A 19808-nucleotide genomic window follows, 5' to 3' on the forward strand; every position below is an offset into this window, starting at 1 on the left:
AATTATTCAATCAATTCATTTATTTTAATTGATTGTATTGTCGGAATTTAAAAAAAATGCTCTTCATCTCATCCCTTTAGGAAAGGAGACGAGGTTGAAACATGTCTGGGATCTCAGGTAACGGGAAGCTTCGCCAGTGGCTGATTGAGCAGGTGGATGGAGGGAAATACCCCGGGCTGGTGTGGGAGGACCGCGAGAAGAACACGTTCCGGATACCGTGGAAACACGCCGGCAAGCAGGATTATAACCGTGAAGAAGACGCGGCGCTCTTTAAGGTAATACAATTATTCCCAACACACACACACACACACACACACACACATCATCATCATCTCAACTAAGCAGGCTGTGTGATTTTTTTTCCATTCCCACACACACACCTACACACACACACCAGGCCTGGGCGCTCTTTAAAGGCAAATATCGCGAAGGCATCGATAAACCGGATCCTCCGACCTGGAAAACGCGCCTCCGCTGCGCCCTCAACAAGAGCAACGACTTCGAGGAGCTGGTGGAGAAAAGTCAACTGGACACCTCAGATCCTTATAAAGTGTACAGGGTCATCCCTGAGGGCACCAAGAAAGGTGACTGATTTAAGATCAACAGAATAAAAAAACAATCCCTCTAAATAATAATAATAATTGAAAAAGAAAAAAAAAAAAAAAATTAAAATTTCATATATATAATTTTTTTTAAATGTATACATTTTTATTATTATTTTTTTATTAGCAGTTTTTAAGCTTCAGTTTCGATACGGTTAGGAGAAAGAAATGCAAAACATTAAATTGCTTGTTCTTTTTTTTATTAACGCGCTTTATTATTATTATTATTATTATTATTATTATTATTATTATTAACATTTGTGATCAACATTTGAACAATTCAAATTTTTTACAACTATTTTAAATGTCTGCTTGGATAATTAATATATAAAATAATATTTTATAAAGTTTTATAAAAAAATAAAGAATTAAATTAAATTAACGCAATACACTTTTTTATAATATTGATTAAATTAAGTAATGAATTCAATTGGTAGAAATAAAATGTATTCATTTGAATTAAATAAATGAAAAATTAAATGTAATAGTTTTCATTTGTTAGAGACCCTATTTGTGTAATACAGATGCATATGTAAGTGTGTTTTTTGTAAAATGAATATTACATTTTCTAAAGATATAATCTTATAATAAAACTTAACTGTTCTACTTATTTCAGCATACAGATTATTCATTGCTTTCTTGCGTCATTCATTCACTCCCTCGATTTGCGGAAGTGTCAGGATTTTCTCCGTATTTTAATAATTCCAGAAATTATTCAAGATGTACATAAAACAATAAATAATCCATAGCGCATGCTGTTAGCCACTTCCTGGTTAGCTATGGATTCTGTAGTATTTTCATGTATTCCCAAAAAAAATAATTTGCGGGAACTCATATTTGAACTATGTTCCCACATGAATCCGCCATGCTGCGCACATCCGGCAATTAAAACGGTCCGTGTGGAAACATAGCAAAAGTTCCGTTTGGTGTCCTGATGTTTTACGTCATTTGAAACAAGATAATTACTTTAAAACGTTTACAAGTATATTTGCTCTTTATGCTCTATGTTGAGTTTGGTTGCACGAATAATAAACAAATATATATATATATATATATATATATATATATATATATATATGTGATTGACTCCTGATTGTTTTTTTACTCCTAATTCTAAGAACTGAAATCTAAATGGATTTTTTTCCAGTGTCCTGTGAAAGAACTTCTACAATGACAAGCCCTCACAGCTTCCCACTGTACCCAACATACACACCTCTGCAGAGTCAAGTAAAAAAATTTGAACATTTCTAATGGTCTTTACAAAGAGAGGGTGTGTATTGTGCCAAGTTCATGGTCCGTCTGGTGTGTTTTTGGCCCAGGTTTCAAACTACCTCCCCCCAGGTGAGAAAGGATGGAGAGATTTACCAGAGCAAGTCCAGATCTATCCCTACAATCCAAACTCATACGGCACGTCCTGGGACCCAGGTACCGAATTTGTGTATGTATGAAAGAAAAGGACGCTTTCATCATAAAAGAAGATAATTATGTATGTTTCTTTTTTTTTTTTCCAGTCAGTTACCAGTTCAGCAACTCCTTCTACAGCTGCAATGGTTTTGACCCATCACCATCCACCTTTAACGTGGAGCAGAGCATGAGATCTTTCGCCTTCTCGGGTACGTTTCAGAATTCACACAAATACCCACATACACATTTTCTTCCTTGTATCTTAACTCACCCTTCATGTTGCAGATCTCAGACTGCAGGTGTGGGTATTCAGTGGGGATTCTCTGATCAGGGAAATGACCGTGTTCAGCACCGAAGGCTGCAGATTGGCTCCTTACGAGGAGAACCAGAGTTACGGAGGCCCTGAACTGGTGCCCCTTCCTCAGGGCGAGGGCACGGAGCTGGAGCGTGGTGTATTGATCTGGATGGCTCCGGATGGTCTGTGTGCCCGTCGTCTGTGTAACGCCAGAGTGTATTGGGAGCTGGCGCCCACCACCTCGACCAATACTAATGCTGACAAACCAAATAAACTGGAGAGGAACCAGACAAGCAAACTTCTGGACATCCAGCAGTTCTTTACAGGTTAGTGCAGTTTTTGGCATCTTTCATGGTTCCTTGAGAGGAACTTGCCTCAACAGGGAACCTGTCCTCATCTGGGTGGCACCGAATGCCCATTCAGTTCCAATTCCAATTAAAAGCAACCTGTGTTCCTGAACCATTGTAGCAGACTGTTGAGGTCACAGTGCAAATCCATCCTCAAAGTTCTTGTGTTTCTCAGAAACATTCGAAATTAAATGATCTGGATTTTTTTAAGCAAAGCCCTAGATTCCAGAAGTGAGCACATGAAACAGATGAACAACAACTACCTGTGGTTTTCCCCATTAATCTAATGCATCATGTCTTTCAGAATTACAAGGCTACTATCTCCAGGCACGTCCTCCACCAGGCTTCCAGGTCCTGCTGTATTTCGAGCAGTGCAACGACATACACGTTCACAGGAGGCCAATAACAGTGCAGGTACATACAACCATCCCATTTGTTGCATACTCAAAATGAAATGAAAACAAGTGGACCATGTCACCATTTTTCGCCTATAGGTGGAGCCACTGTTTGCTCGCCAGTTGTTCATCTTGAGTCAGCAGAGCAGCGCACACCACATGAGGTCTCCTGATAATGCACCAGTGCTGTGGGAGCAGGTGCCCCTTTCTCAGCAGAACTACTACACGGGGAGTTCCCAACAGCAGGACATGTTGCATGACTAGATTCCGTGGGACAGGAGAGGAGATAACCTACTGTTTTGCTTGTTCAAATTGCATTAAACCAGCGTCTGGAGCAGGAAGGGGGAAAAGTCTGGCAGTTTTTTTTTTAGTATTTCTGTAGTAGCATTACTGTAATTATATGGCATCTTGCTCATTATAGACTTCCTTTCACTGCAATAAATAAGTCTGAAAAAATTAAATGTACGGATGAAATTTTTCTAAATGATCTGGTACGAGGAAAAAGAATGCAACCTTTAAAAATTAAGCTTTTATTTTTTATTTTTTTTGTCTTTAATGCATTCTTTCTCAAATGTGGCTTATTTAAAAATAAATCCAGGCAACTACAAAACCACAGAACAATTCTTGTGTTATATTTATATATATATATATATATTTTATTCTTATTTGATTTAACATCGCAACAATAAATAGAACATACATTGTTGGGAACGTAGGAGTCTAGTGACGCTGCTGCTCACGGAACCCCTGAAAAGCCAGAGGTGGATGCAGATGTGTGGAGATTTTCCAGCAAGGTCATGATGTAATATTTGCAATAAATAGTCCATATTTATAGGCTCTTGTACTATATACTATGTATGTGTGTATATATATATATATATATATATATATATATATATATATATATATATATATATATATATATATATATACACACACACACACACACACTCTTAAAAAAGTGAGTACACCCCTCATATTTCAGCAACAATTTTAGTTCATAAGGGACAATATTATAGAAATTAAACATGGATATATTTTAGAGTAGTCAATGTAGTCAACTTGTATAGCAGTACAGATTTGTGTCAAAATTAGTGAGTACACCCTCAGTGATAACACGTGTAAACGTGCAAAGCCACACGTCCTATTCATCATGTTCATGTTTCTGTCTGCTTGACCATACAAATGTGTGTATCTTGTATTAAAACAGTTAAGATTTGGTGCTTTGAGTCCAATTCTCTCATACTGACCACTGGATGTTCAACATGCATCTCATGGTAAAGACTTTCTAAAGATTTGAGAATTGGAATCGTTGCTCTTCACAATGATGCAGAGGCTGTAAGACGATTAGTAACATCCTGAAACTGAGTTACAGTACAGTGGTCGGGGTCATACAGACTGCTGCTGGTACTGGGGAGCTGCGGTTCAGTGAGGTGAAACATGTACATTCTGAAGCAGAACATGTCACCCTCAACATAAAACCAACATAAAAACGACCCCAAACACACCACCAAAATGAGAACTGCCTTGCTGAGAAATCTGAAGGTGATGGAGTGGCCAAATATATCTCCAGACGTGAACCCTATTGAGCACCTGTGGGGCTCCTCAAACATAAGTTGGAAAAGTGGCATGTGTTTAACATCCAGCAGCTCCGTGATGTCAATATGGAGGAGTGAAAGAGGATCCCAGCAACAACCTGTGCAGCTCTGGTGAATTCCATACCCAGGACGATTAGGGCAGTGCTACATAACAATGGTGCTCACACAAAATATTCACACTTTGGACACAGTTTTAACATGTTCCCTGAGGGTGTACTCACTTTTGTTGCCAGTTATTTAGACTGCATGTTGTTATTGTAAGAGGACAGTACATCTGTACTGATATACAAGCTGCACAATGACTACTAAAATATACCCAAGTTTCATTTCTATAGTATTGTCCCTTGAGAACATGTAATAAAATGGTTGAATGTGAGGGTGCACTTACTTTTGTTAGAGACTGAAATGCCAGAGCTTGGGGGAAGGGTGGGTTAGCATCAGAACAATGTACCAGCAATGGCAAAAAGTAACAGCACAACCCTAATAGGTGGTTATAGAACCAAGGAGGCCTCAGGAAGCAGGAGCACAGAGTTTAAGGTACATTAGTAGGAGATGTTCATGTGACAGTATGGCCTGCATGTTCAGCATATCTAAAGCCTAGGGAAATGACCTACACCGCTGTACTGGCTAACCTTCTGCGCTACAGTGTCCTATGGTCCAAATGACACCGCAGGGCATGTATAATGCTGTGCTGGCGCTAATATACTAGCAAGACTTAAAACTGTTTGGCAAGTTTGAACAGGGCCAGAAATCCCCCCCCAAAAGGTACCTGAGGTACATCAACAGACTCCAAAGGAACCATGTAGGGTAGTGGTATATCCACAAAGCTGTGTGCTGCGAAATTACTTTAGATGGGAACTCGCTCAAAAAAAAGGGCAAAACTCTCAAAACTGGACTGGTAGTCAGGGTGTTGAAATCAAAGTCTCGTTTGTCACTTCGGTGCCATAACCAGAACTTTGCAGGGAACTTCCTGTATCCTAAAGATGATACAATAATTGCTGGAGGACATAAGTGGAAATTCATATTGAAAAACTAGAGCTTTGAAATATTAGAAGGTACAGCAGTCAACAATGTGTAACGAGTGGAGGAGTCCCCTAAACCTCCGCCCCCAACCCTGAGCTAGCTACTGGGGAATGTGAAAATGCCCAGGAGGTATGACCAGGAAAAACTAATGGTTCGTGTGACTCACAGTGAATAAAAACTGGCCAATCAGACATGAGCACTTGAATCCTGGCTACGGGATTGCACAGAACCCAGTAATGTAACATTTAACATGGTTGTATGAAATAAGTGGAAGCTGGCCATGATTTTTTGAGGAAAGAACATCTGCAGGGCTTGAAGTTACTATGCAAAAAAGCTTGTATTGATATTATAATGCCAGTTCTAGCAAATAATACCTTGTACAGCCTGAAGCAACCTTGCCGGAAAATCTCAGGATAAAAAGCTTCCCACTTCCCAAGGTGCTGTGCAACTGGGCAGTCGGGAGCGTTGAAATAGAACCGGACGCGTTTCGGATTCAAGGAATGAACACTTTGGGACATTTAAAGTGAAATGGATTTTCATGGACATATTTATTTCCCTTTTTTTTGTTTTTTTTTTTACATTCGAACACAGCAAACCGTTGAAACATGAGGAATTTAGTGCACATACCGGCGTACGGACAAACTGAAATGACCGATCGCAATTACTGAGGGAAAAAACGAGGCTTCATTGAAATTGTTCACCAATACAACGATTACATGGGGGTTTCTGACTGTAGTGATGAAGATCATCCAAATATTCAACTGTGTGACAAAAAAAACAAACAAAAACACCACAACTTTTTCAAAATTCATTTCAGTCTATCGATTTGCAAAACCAAGAACTTCCTTTGCCCGAGATTGTACGATAAACACGAGTTAGTCACGTTCATACACAGAATAGTGCTTCATTACATAAATCTGTCATCCTTCACAGCTTTTGTAGCGCGCGCCGTTAGCGAGCGACCTGCAACGCTGCCGCAGTGAAACAGTCAACAATTTAATCGGCGGCAAAAACCTCTAATACTGACATCACTTCCACCATGTGCCCTTTTCAGCTTAGTGCCGACCGAACGGGGTCGTTTACGATTGAAAATAAATCACGTAAATGCGCACGGAAGAAGTGAACGGGATCCTCGCATGCAGGGAACGTGCGAACAGAACCTTCGATTAAAACAACAAAACAAAAACGACATGATTTCGAATATTAAAAACACAAATATAAAACGAAAATGTACACGTATAGATAGGCATAAATAAAACGCTTTGGTCAAGACGATAGGAATGTGTGTTTTTAATGCGAACGTCCGTATCGTGCGTCCTCTTTGAACCCTAACCGAACTGATCTCCCGTTTGTAAACATCGGCGTAACGAATCCACAGAAATGCGGAAAAAATATATATCAAACTTCAGCTCGCTCAGAGGATCCGGTCATGAATTATGGCTAAGGCTCTGCATTCACAGCCTATAAGGGTTATATCTATGCAGAGCTCGGATACTGTATTGCATGCTGGGAAAGGTGTGCGATATTAAGGCAGTCTAATTGAGGCACGCTTCTCTCTCACCTTTAATCGCTAGAAGCTCGACGCACAACCTGGACAGTTTGGACAGACCTTTACGGAAAAGTGCAGCTCCGCATAAACAGCAGTAGACGACGGCGTTTTATAATCGCTTGCCATTAAGTTTAGGATTCTTTGTATTCATATATTTATATGCATTTATACCTTTTTTTTTTTCTCGCATGATACGTGAAAGAAAGAAAGTGCGTGTATAGTGTAGGTTGTTTGCGGTTCACTCGAAGGCCCAGACCTCGAGATTTTGCACGGTGAAGTCTTGTTGCGATGACAGCGGTTGGTTGTTAAACGTCGAGCATTTGGAGGTGGTTCCGTGGTGCAGGTCGGCGTCCAGCCACAGGCCGATGTGACCCCTGGCGAGATACACGCGAGATTAAATGCGGACTGTGTATTAGTCAACATACGTGTACACGGTTTCGCTTACCCTCCACCTCCGATCTGGAGCGAGTCCAAGTTTCCCTTTACAAAGTAGGAGTTTTCTCCAGTCCAACGAAACACCTTGAATCGAAGAGGGAAAAAGGCGACGTTATTTTTTATTATTAATTGTATCATTATTACTATTATTTTGTACACATTTTTCACATTCCATATAATTTAATTTAGTGATACGGTTGTATCCTGACCTTAATTTCAGGGCTGAAGGTGTAGAGGAAAGTCTCCCCGGTGCCATAATAATGTTCACTAACTCTGAATGGGTGAGTGGAGAAAACTCCAAAAATCTGGAAAGAAATGAAAAAAAATCAAAATATTGTTTATCAGGTATGACAGCGTGCCATATCAAGTGTGTGTGTGTGTGTGTGTGTGTGTGTGTGTGTGTGTGTGTGTGTACCTGGTCGTTCATGTCTTTGATGACCATCAGCACAGGGCAGTCCAGCTCCCCGAGGTTCCTGTACAGAGTCTTCAAGCTGGTCCCGTGCACCACTGTGCTGTAGGCCAGTCTCCACGGATACCCCTGAACCCGAGCCGGGAGTCGAGCAGCCAGCTGCAGACGCCACATCGTGAGGTCAATGGAGTGGAAATATCGCGCAGATATTGTATATATATATATATATATATATATATATATATATATATATATATATATATATTGTGTATATTCATTCCACTGCATGAAATCAAATAAACATATATTTCTAAAGAACCTTCTCGATATGCGTATCCTCAAATAACGCGCTGGGGTCCGTTAGAACGGACAACAGGTCCAGTGGTTCCTCATCTTCGAAATTGCCAAAACTTTGCCTCCTCCTTGCTTCGTTCATGGTGATGATCTGAGGAAAGGTTCGAGAAGCTCTACAATCGATACATCGCCTCACAACCGTCTTCGATTTCACATAGGACAAAGAAAACTGACAAAAACGATCTTGAACTGCAACACTAGATCAGGCAACTGGCATTTACCTCCCAATTTCTTGGCACTGGGTCACTGAAGAAGTTATCAATCATGTTAAGTTCGTCCTTCTCCACCACTACGAAGCCCTGCTCCTGTGCATCTTTTCCGTAGGCATCAGGAGACCACTGGATGAAGAATGAGTACAGATGGTCCACCCTAAAAAAATTTTAATACAAAAATTTGTAAAAAGCACAGAGTTGTCAAAGCAAAATTACTAACATTTATTTATTTATTTATTTATTTTTGCAAGTTTAGCTAATAACGAATGGCGTTATTAATCAGTTGGCCTGCTCAAGTTATGGGTTTGCGTGACGGTAAGATAACAGAGCCGCCTGCAAAATAGCGGACGGTACAGGATCACCCGGAAGCAGGAAAAAAAGTGTGCATCCAAGTCATGGGAGCATTTAATATTAAACGCAACAAAGAACCCTCTGTAACCCGCAAACGATGCAAAGCGAAGGATGGAAGTACCACAGTGTTGCACGAGCACATGAAAAGAAAACACTGGTGTCAAGGATGACGGCGAAACAACTGTGCAAGAGGTGGTCCTTTGTTCCACAGCTAGGGGGCAGTATCAGCATAGAGTTTTCCTTTTATTTCCCAGATGAAAAAAATACCTTCTGGTATTTTGGAATATATTAAAAATAAATAAATAAAAAGACACCAATCATCATTCCAGTTTGTCATCAAACCCCAACCTTGTCAAGTGCTTTAGAATGTAGATTTCTATAGAATCTCCTCTTGAAGAAATCCTGAACAAAAAAAAAACCTTCTAGAAACATCATCTGAGGAATTTTGGAAATATTCCAAGTTGTCCTTCTGACAGACAGATTTTTTAAACCCAGCACAAAACATAGGATCACTACTATGATGGTCCTCAACAGCCTTCCAGCCACATCCCATGCCAGCTGCTTCAATGACGGCTAGAAAATGGTCTAATTAGATGCATGAGATGGATTGAACTTTCTAGATGCCCCCCCCCGTTGTGATTATAGAATTATAGTAACACCTTTGGCACAAGCTCTTTTCCTATAGGAATAATAAACACCATTCTGAAGGCTCACTGCAGCCCAACGACATTAACATAAGACACTCTTTTCCTATATACTGATATCTTTCATGTTGCATTGATAACACACAAGCTACAACATACCTTTCCTGAGGCACTGCAAACCAGTACTCTGGGTGCTTCCCTCTGCTCTCAAAAAAGAGAGTGGGGCTAGAGGTTCGACCTGTAGCAAAGGATTTCTTCATAGGCTTCCCCACTTTGAAGCAGAGAAACATGGGTGGTTTCTTGCTTTTCTCTTCTGCAGACAGTAGCATATCTGCAAAAGCAATAATGTCCCCTTATTTATTCACAACCAAACAGACAGTGTTATAAAAAAGGTACTAGGGTTTCAGAGTCTCTTTTGTTTTCGCAATGCCACCATACTAACGGATGAGGAGAGTGTTTCAGTTCTGTATTTTCCTGCCAAATTATATTTTATGTCCATTTACACTTGCTGATGTGTCTTCATGACCAACATTGGATTCTATTACTAGAGGTCGACAGATTTTTACCAATAATGATATTCAGGTTGTATTGTACTTGCCGATAACGGATAACAAACCGTTTTTTTTTTTTTTTTTTAAATTGGATACTGGATTTTTAAAATAATAACACTGTAAAAAAGTGCTGAACTTAATTACGGAAAAACAATCATTAATATGTGAATGACCGGTAATTATATTAATACAAATTGAGAAAAATAAAAAAGACACATTCAAACTAAAAACAAAAAGTAACACACTCAAATAACAGTTATATACAAACATGAAAAAATAAAAAATAAATTTAGAGGCTGCTCTCGTGCTGTATAGCGCAACCCGGAAAAACTATCGGTTTGAATTTTTGCTGATAGATTCATCAAACATGATCGGTGCTAATAAAAAATAAATCAAATAAAATATTTCATCGGTCAACTTCTAAAAATTAAATTTACTCATTTTTTTTTCACAAACATCTTTCAATCCTCTTACCTTCGATTGGACCCTGCATCCGTTTCATCAGCCATGACATCTCCGTTTCTTCATTTTGCGAATCTTCCTCCTTCTTGTTAAGCACTTCATCTGCATTTGGTCTCTTCATATTCTGGTTATAGTCTTCATCACTTGGTCCAGAAGAACTACATTTTCCAGCATCCCCTATCAGATCACTGGAGCTTACGGTTCTTTTTTGGTCCTCAGCCATTACAACTTCCTCCGCTTGCAGAGAATTGCGAGTGAGAATTTCAGCCTTATTTGAATCCTCTGCATCTTTTTCTTCATCCCCTGAAGTAACCCTGTTTCCTGTTTCACTAAGTTCTGTTCCAGTGCTGCTTTTATCTCCTTCCAAGACCGGCTCTATGTTCTCGTCTGTGGAACGATTATGAAGGCCTTCATCCTCCTCTACTTGGTCTGCCTCACATGACCTCACTGCCTCCACTTTCTGGTCTGGGAGAAGAGGCACACTCATTTTTGGTTCCACAAAGGATACCTCCTCCAAACTCAAGCAGGTAGTGTTGGCAGTCTGGGGCCTGCTGTGAGAAGTTTCGGTGCTTCCGTTCTCAGTTCCTGAGTCATTCTGTAAGAGCTCAAGTTCAGTGAAGCCTTCGTCAGATGGCGATTTGTCAGCTTGGGGGCAATCGGTCGCCGTTTCGATGTCATCTAATATGATCGGGCGGTTGGGTTTGCCGAGGGCCTCGTAGCGGCTAAAAGGGTTCAGGTCCTGTTCGGATGGAAGTTCCACCCACTCACCTGGCCTGTATAATGGACACAGATCCTGAGGTATGTCACTACCGATGAGACAGCGGCCATCGCGTGGGTGATGGAAAAATTAAAAGAGAAACAAAACAATAAGAACTTAAATATGACAAAACTGAAGGAAAACAAAATGATAATGATGACTGAATGATGAAACTCAATACAAAAGCAAAGAAAACTCAAGGAAACGTATGAAAAATAAGAAAATGTAAATTATAGAACAAAAAAAAAAAACAAACAAACTGCATAATGATAAATTGGAATGGGAATTCTAGAGTATTGCGAGAGCTCGTGGAGACACTAAAATGCAAACACAACCCAGTCAATAATACCAATAAAACAATGCTGCATCATGTGATAACCAATGCCTGCCGTTCTATAAACACGCCTACGCACATAACAAGATTTGAGGCAGAATGCACAAAAGGACGAGAAGGAGAAAGAGAAATTCTTTGCTGCTTACGACGGCAGAGCGTCCTTGAGCTGCATGCGGGACACGTCGTCATACAGAGCCACAGAGAGCACCTCCTCCATCGGGCAGATGAGACCGTACTCCTCACAGCCGTGCTCGATCACCAGAGGATCTGACTTATGCGGGTCAAACATGATGTTGTTGGGGGTCACAATCATCACACCGCCAACAACTCCCTGAGAAAGAAGGAAGTTGACAAAGTTCCTTCATTTTTAGAAATTTCCTTTGTCATTGGTCCGTTTTATTTTTTTTGTCAAAATGTCAAAAAACTTGACAATCGAGCAAATAAACCCTGTTTAATACTAAGCCTAGAATTAGAAACAAAGCTACTCGCCATGCCATCAGTGAAGTACTTGCAGCTCATCTTGAGAAATCTCGCCGGGCTCTCGTCCTCAGAAGGAGGAGAGAGTTCTCGGCGACGTGGCCTGCAGCTTGATTCGTCATTCTGAAACACAAGTTTGCCTTAGAAACTACATTCAAACTAGAAGTCCACATATTCACTGTTTTTGCAGATTAATCGTCACCGATAGCTGATTGTTAGTTTAGGCAATAGTTTTTCCGGGTCGCTTTATAAGGTACAAGAACAGCCTTTAGAGGAAAATCACTGTTACCACGTGCACTTTTTTTATGATAATTTTTTTAATGTTTTTTTTAATAAAATCCTACTATTTTACATGGAGCGTTATTTTATTTATTTTTTAATTCTGTATCCGTTTTAAAAAATTGATTATCAGTTATCGGCAAGTACGATCCAACCTAGCTATCGGAAAAATCGACCGACATCTAATTCAAACAGTGTCCAGGTCTCTAATCATCTGCTGGTAAAGTATATAAAATCTGGAGCCATTTGGGTTCTATGAATACATATAAGTTAAGGATTTTTTATTTTTTTATTTTTTTATTTTTTTAAATAAGAAAAATCAGTGTTTTCTTTTTATTTATTTATTTATTTAGTACTGCCCTGAATATTTCATATAGCAGATGTTTGCATATAGTCCACAAGACCCAATAATAATTAAATTCACAAAAATAAACCAGAATAAAACTATGGAATTGTTACTCCATTGTTTATCCTGACCATATAAACCGCCTATGCTTCTTAAGAAAAAAGTCTCTAGGAAGTCCACGTTATTATTTGTGCAAATTTATTAGTTTTCAAAAAGGTAACAAAATACATTAGGAGAAAAGGTGTAAACTTTTGAACGTGATGATCGGTGCAAATAGATCATTGTTTTTCTATTTAGTGCTGCCTCTCAGAATCCACATAAGTTATTTACACATATCCCACAGGAACAAATTACAATATACGGAGGAGGATTAACCTGCTCAACCAGAAGGATTAACCTGCTCAAAAGTTTACACCCCCAGCTCTGTAACTTGTCATCTTCTTGAGAATCGATGAATGTTTGCAACTTAGTTGCGGATGAGGGCCTCAGCTGCCATGGGAAAGAAAATTGCGATATAAAACAAATGGTTGAAAGGGTGTACAATATGGAGAAGATGCTGGAAAATTAAATAATCATGCAGGGAGCAACACATACACACATACACATACACGGACGGTTTTAATCGCCGGATGTGCGGATTGTCGGTGCTCGATTTGAGACTTGGCGCGTCAGCAAAACAAGTTTTACTGATAGAAATATGATTTTTTTGCTGGAGTTTATTATTTTGGTTTTATCTGGTATAATTTTAATTTATTTGGAGGTTTTAATTGTTTATATATATATATATATATATACGCTTATTCAAGGCAATTTAAAGAAATAAACAAGGAGTCTTAATCACCATTTTATTAACATTTTGCAGATGCTATGCGTTAACTCACGACTTCCGCAGATATACTACCTGTAACACGTTTTCGGGGAAATCTTTGGTCGTCTCTGACTGCCCCAAATCAGGGACAAACAGTTTCTGTGAGGAATGGACAAAAAAGAAAACTCAGGGTATGACAATCTAAATACAAATGGGAGATTAAGAGAGTCTGCGAGAGACTTGTAAAGTACAGGATGAGGCTCACCTGCCCTGGAAGCACGCTGCGAGAGAACAGCCGATTCAGCTGCACTAGTTTATTTGGGGTGATATTGAATTGTAGTGCAATGCTGTTTAAGGTGTCCTTCGAGCTCACCTGCAAACATACATCTTTTAATTCCAAACCTTTGAACTATCAACACACACATTATTACTACTACATTCGTTACAGTGTAGAGGCTGAAAGATGAAAGCTTTCATTTACCGTGTAATCCACGGTGCCTGGAGGCTTCCTTTTCTCTTTCTTGGGCTGTTCATTGGTTTTGCAGTTGTTGCCTGAAAGAAGGTTCAAGTCAATGTGGAACAATGACAGTTTTTAGTTTATGTGGTGACTGTGGCAAGGAAAAACTCCCTTAGATGGTATGAGGAAGAAACCATGAGGGGACCCTTGGTATTTGGGGGATACCAAGAGTGTGATTATGAGTAATGTCCTTTCTACAGTCTAATTACAGACAGTATTAGTATAACCTAACCTAACCCTAACCCTAACCCTATTGGATTCTGGTAATCATTTTTACATCCTGCACTACAGTTAGGGTCCAAAATGATTTAAAACTATGCAAGGAAATTGGTTTGGGCCAGGTCAAGGTTTCAAGCCACAGCACCACCAAACTCTCACTTAACTATAGATCGGTCCGAGGACGCCGTACAACGGTTGACCCCCTGATAAACAGCTTCCTGACAAACTTGGACATGTAAAAATGACAATCAAGTAGTCTTTGATATCAAGTTCGATATCTTGCTAAAAAAAAGTATATTTAAAGTTCAGGGTTATTTCTAGATCCTTAATTACATGTATTAAAATTGACCACTGTACAAAAGGTCAAATTTCTACAGCAAATTTTCAGACGATGGAAACAAATTTGGCACAAATATCGTTAAATCGTTAAAGAAATTGCAAAAGAAGGCTGGGACGAACCGACGATTCTCTATTGTTCCTTCAAGATGTTGGCAATAACAATGTTTAATTAAAAAAAAATGTATAAAAAAAAAAACTGAACGTTTGCACTGGCGCTCCCAATGCTTTTATAAATAATCATATTAATTAAAAAAAAACACATTTCTAGTGCCAAGTCCTAGTAGCTATGTAACTTCCTTTACAAATAAGTGCCGATCTTTCACCTGGCCCTGTGTTATTGTCTGCTCAGCAAATAGTTTCAGGAGCCTGTGTTTACGATGAGAGCGAGTGTTTGCGTTTGTCTCCATGAGTGCAGCCCTTTTTTCCTGTGACATAATACTCCAGATCTCTGAAAGCTTAGTAAAGCACAAAGGAATAAACAGAGGCTATAGATTTCAGCCACTGCATTTATTGTTCCCTGAAATCTAGCAAATTGCGGCTGATCATGATGAAACGTGCAGGGAAAACCCCTAAAGGTGTGGCGGTCCTCCCTCACCGAAAGCCTCGATTCTTGCATGCAAATTCTCAAACGGTAATATTTCTCGACTACGGTTATGACTGCCGTCGTCTTACCTGACTCTCCGCTCAGAGTTCTCTCGGTTTTACTGGACTTTTCGTTTTTGAGCTGTGCGGCGGGGGCGGGTTCACAGATGACTGATCCCTTCGAGTCTGCATCGGATTGGCTTTCCTTAGCCACGGCTCTCTCCGATTGGCCCTGCTTCAGCTGCCGCCTCTTCTTCAGCCTGAAAGTAATAACACGACGGGATTATTTGCATCCAAAATGAAACGTGAGCTCGCTGAAAAGGAGAAGTTCTTCTGGACGTGGTGTGTATGCGTAGGTGTGGGGGTGAGGAAATTACCAATCGACATCCCTGACTCTCAGTTTCTCTACTATTACAATTATTTTAATCTATTATTTTAATATGACAAAAAATAAATATAAAATAAAAAACGAGTCTTTGCTCTTTGAGCGCATTAACACGAGTCCCATCCACTGTTCTCAATAACCCACATCGAGCATTAGGATGCATTAGGACGCGAATAAAAAACCTCTCCATACACTTAAGCCGAAAGCAAGAATCTCACCATTCATGCGTGCTTTTAAGTCTCACTAACAGACCCGAGAGATGGGGAACTCCTGCAGAACTACAGACGCTGCTGATGCCGTCAACGTCCATCCGATGTCCAAACCCGAGCGACCGCACGAGATCTCGGAGCGACGGAGAACGCCGGAGAGCGAAAGTTGTGCCAGTGCATGAGAACACTTTGGAAGCATATGATGTAAGCATAAGCCAAGCCTAGTCACATGTTTAATCAATAACGAAGGTAGTGAGAGCCAACAGAGGCTCTTAGCTCAACAAACCTGACCCACTTGCACTTCTCCTTGCGTTTTACAGCACGTTATCAACCGAATCCTATTTCCTCTACACATTGATTTACAAGACTGATATAACTGAATAAACTCTATATACACACTCTAATATTCAATCTAATAGATAGAGTCTAAAACATTATTGCGGGTCATTTAAGTTGCATTTGAAGCTCACATTATTTGGGGGAACAACAGGCCTGCAGAGAGGTCCAACATTATTTGGTTCTCATGTGAATGAAGAAAGGAAGCAGTGGATTCCCCTGATAATGGAATGCAAAAAAATACAATTCCTGTGAGAGAGAGAAAGAGCTATAAATTATAACCATCTGCCTACAAGGGCATTTCTCTCATTACAGATGTTAAGTCAAAATACAGAGACCGCAACAACAACAGAATCGCTCGCTCGGTCTTTCTACAACAGCGGCGATGTCAAATGTTGGCGTTTTCAGCCTATGAGGATTTAGGAGACGGTGTAAAACTAACCGATATAAAGTCTCTAAGGATGTAACGCTTCGAAAATCATTACTCGGCGTAAATAGACTGGAATGTTGCTAGATGAATAAAATGCATCGAGATGAAATCCACATAGAAATTTGGGGAATTCCCAGGAATCAGTCTGAAACTGCAGACACAAACTGTACATAATTGGACGGGTCTTAAAATGGGACAATGACAGGAACAAGAACTCAACGGGTAGGATGTTCGGAACATGTTGAGAACGTTCCTCGATGTTAGCCGGTTTTAAGTACGCAGCTGAGCCCGTTTCAGTTCCGGGTTTCCACCTAAAGTACCAGTCGAACGTTTGGACACGCCTTCTCCTCTAGTGGTTTTTCTTTCTTCCTTTTATTCTCAACATTGTACATTAATACTGAAGACATCCAAACTATTGCTTTCCCATTTTCTTCCCCCAACAGCACAATGACCCTAAACATTAGGGTTATGAAACAGCCATTTGATTTCGCCTCCACATTTAATCGCTTAATCTGAATCCAATTGAAATGATTTTAGAGTGAAGAAAAAGCAGCCAACAAGGACTCAACATTCAAGAAACTCGCTTGGTGCACAGGGGCTTCGCCATGCCTTTTTGGGTTTCTAAGTTCAAGTGAACGAGAAATCTTATTATAGCGCCATCTAAAGACGTCCTGTACAATTGCATGCCTCCAGATTTGTGGTAACAGTTTGGAAAATAACCAGATATAGGGATATAGGAAAGGTCAGGTGACTTAATAGTTTTGGCAATATAGTGTGTGTGTGTGTGTATAAAAATACATATACTCTGAATTACCTGGCGAAGTAGCTGGGCCTATTCTCTTTCTTCTCCATCAGGAACAAAATTCTTCTTACAGATAAACAAGCCCAGGTCTCAGGTCCAGAAGCTTCCACTCCTTTTCTGGCCAACACTTTTTGTTTATTTATTTATCTATGGTAGGAAAATAATAATATTTGAAATATGATCCATGTAATACAAACAAAAACAAAAACAAATTCCCAAACACAACACAATGGTCTCCAACCATCATACGACCTGTGATGAAGATATGACAAAAATCATGTTTTAAATGAAAATCAATGAATAGGATATGTTTTGTTGGGAATAATGCTTTTTAAAAGGCGAACTAATAGTTTCTTACAGTATTTAAATCTATAATTGTTAAGCTTCTCGCCATTTTGTTTGTATTATCAGCTGCCTAATAGATTAAACATGATGCTAATATGGTAACGTTGTTAGCCAGGTTAAAAATAACATCTATTAAAATCTATACTATTTTTCCACAAAAAAACTAATACTTACTTATACAATATTCAGCTACATCTTCATTCAAGTCATTCCCAGTGTCCTCACATGGATCCTCGGCTCTGGTTATTAGCTTGGATGGCTAGCGTTTTTCTCCGGGGGGGCCGCCGTTCATTACCGCAACCCGGGTTGGATGGAGAGGCTCTGCGGTGCTCACAATGCAAACGCCTGGTGTTTTTATATCCAAAGATAGCGAGCAAATCCGCGTTAAAAACCCCACAAAAACAAAAAACGGAAGCCCCGAATGCTAGCAGTGTGTATGAGTGTGTTTACAAGTGTACTGTGTTAATATGCAGACATGGTGATAGGCCAAGAGTCTGCAAACTCCACCTTCTCCTACACCAGTTTGAGGGGTTGAACCTCTGTGCCTTCACACCAGGGGTCATAACAATGAGTTTCATTCCCATAGCAGTAGTTTCAGAAGAAATAAACGCCCAAAAAACCTTTCCATACTTCTAATATAATCAATGCATATTAATAGGTCATAATTTATAGCATTAGGATATACATTAGTATATAGAACATTCTAGATGGTTGAAGGTACAATGTGTGGACCCCTGATTGTCACCAGGTCATAAGTACCGTATGTGATTTTTGAGCATTCCACATTTCAATTCACTCTTATGATTCCCTCCACTCTTCTGAGAAGATGTTCCACTAGATTTTGGAGTGATGGATATTTGTGTTCATCAGCCACATAGGTGGTACGATGTTGGTGGGTTCAGTCAGCGTTCACATTCATCCCAAAGGTGTTCAGTAGGGATGATATCAGAGCTCTATAGCAGCAAGATCTTCCTTTACAAAGCATGTAAACCAGATCTTCAAGGAGCTCACTTTGTGCATCGCCATGCTGGAACAGGTTTTGGGTTTCCAAAGTTCAAGTGAATGCAATAAAAATTTTATTATAGCGCCATCTAAAAACATCCTGTACAATCAAACGTCTCTAGAACAGTTTGGAAAAGAACCACATACAGCACGAAAGGTCAGGTGACCCAATACTTTTTGCAAACACGATTTTCTTGAATGCTGGAGAGTTGTAATTCCACTTCACTGGTAATACTTCGACACAAATATGCTTCATGAAGACATGGTTTGGAAAAGGTTGGAGTGGAAGAACTTGTCAGAGCCCTGAAGTGAAACCTAACCCCAATGAACACTTTCAGGATGAACCATTAAACCATCTGTGTACCAGACCTTCCCGTCCAACATCCTCAAAAAAGTCTTGCCAGAAATGTCGAGGTCAAACTCCATTCCTACACCACTGTGGACTTCTGTGCCTTCACCTCAGGGTTTATAACAATGGATTTGATTCCCATTGGAATTGTTTTAAATTGTCAGATCTCAGACCTCCACGACAGCCCCAATAAACACCTTCAGGATGAACGATAAAACCACATGTGCACCAGACCCTCTTGTCCCACAGCCTCACAAAAGTCTTGCCTGAGTTAAGAGTGGACTAAATAGAAAGTGAGGACCAAATTTGTTAATATTTATGGCTGTGGAATGGATAATTATGTGTGTGATGGGCAGATGACCATACATTTGGCACATATAGTGTATATTCACTGGCCAGTCATGCGGTCATGTGGCACATACAAGCTGACAGGACAACCATTTCCTACAACCGTACTGAGAAGAAAAGCATTACAAAATGCAAATCTTTGGGTGGACAAGCTATAACAGCAACATATAGCCTGGCATTTTCCCATTCCCAGTCTTCTCTTGTACAGTTCGGATGAAACCGGTCTGCATTTAGCACCATTTTAGGTCAACTAAGAGTTGACATGCATGAAAATCCCAGGAGGACAAGACTTTCTGAAACAATCACGCGCCAA

The 19808-nt window shown here is 39.9% G+C and overlaps 2 protein-coding genes across 5 annotated transcripts in view; one reads left to right on the forward strand and one right to left on the reverse strand.

The window, feature by feature from the left end:
• The window catches only part of irf4l (interferon regulatory factor 4 like), a 3796-nt gene extending 170 nt beyond the window's left edge, over positions 1-3626 (forward strand). Inside the window, exons 2-9 of the mRNA XM_046873578.1 lie at positions 81-275; positions 398-584; positions 1750-1829; positions 1922-2027; positions 2114-2215; positions 2292-2627; positions 2953-3062; positions 3143-3626. Of these exons, the coding sequence (XP_046729534.1) occupies positions 102-275; positions 398-584; positions 1750-1829; positions 1922-2027; positions 2114-2215; positions 2292-2627; positions 2953-3062; positions 3143-3307 (1260 nt within the window). The 5' untranslated portion in view covers positions 81-101 and the 3' untranslated portion in view covers positions 3308-3626. The remainder of the gene's footprint in view (positions 1-80; positions 276-397; positions 585-1749; positions 1830-1921; positions 2028-2113; positions 2216-2291; positions 2628-2952; positions 3063-3142) is intronic.
• A 2567-nt stretch (positions 3627-6193) lies between these two features.
• Positions 6194-18311, reverse strand: LOC124401331 (nuclear receptor coactivator 7). Of its 4 annotated transcripts, none has more exons than XM_046873533.1 (16): positions 17971-18311; positions 17464-17598; positions 15380-15549; positions 14114-14184; positions 13898-14005; positions 13726-13791; positions 12212-12322; positions 11869-12053; positions 10644-11404; positions 9778-9949; positions 8633-8780; positions 8377-8502; positions 8064-8216; positions 7858-7953; positions 7659-7732; positions 6194-7587 (listed from the first exon to the last, which is right to left on the reverse strand). In XM_046873533.1, the coding sequence occupies exons 2-16, from the start codon at positions 17499-17501 to the stop codon at positions 7452-7454; spliced, it is 2415 nt and encodes an 804-aa protein (XP_046729489.1). In that variant the 5' UTR covers positions 17502-17598; positions 17971-18311; the 3' UTR covers positions 6194-7451. The 4 variants fall into 4 exon arrangements, with proteins under 4 accessions (XP_046729489.1, XP_046729488.1, XP_046729487.1 ...); XM_046873532.1 differs by having other exon boundaries at positions 10644-11437; positions 17971-18310; XM_046873531.1 differs by lacking the exons at positions 17464-17598; positions 17971-18311 and adding an exon at positions 15893-16044.
• Between the last annotated feature and the right edge of the window lie 1497 nt (positions 18312-19808).

This window comes from Silurus meridionalis, chromosome 18, assembly GCF_014805685.1.
Source record: "Silurus meridionalis isolate SWU-2019-XX chromosome 18, ASM1480568v1, whole genome shotgun sequence".
NCBI classification, from domain to species: Eukaryota; Metazoa; Chordata; class Actinopteri; order Siluriformes; family Siluridae; genus Silurus; species Silurus meridionalis.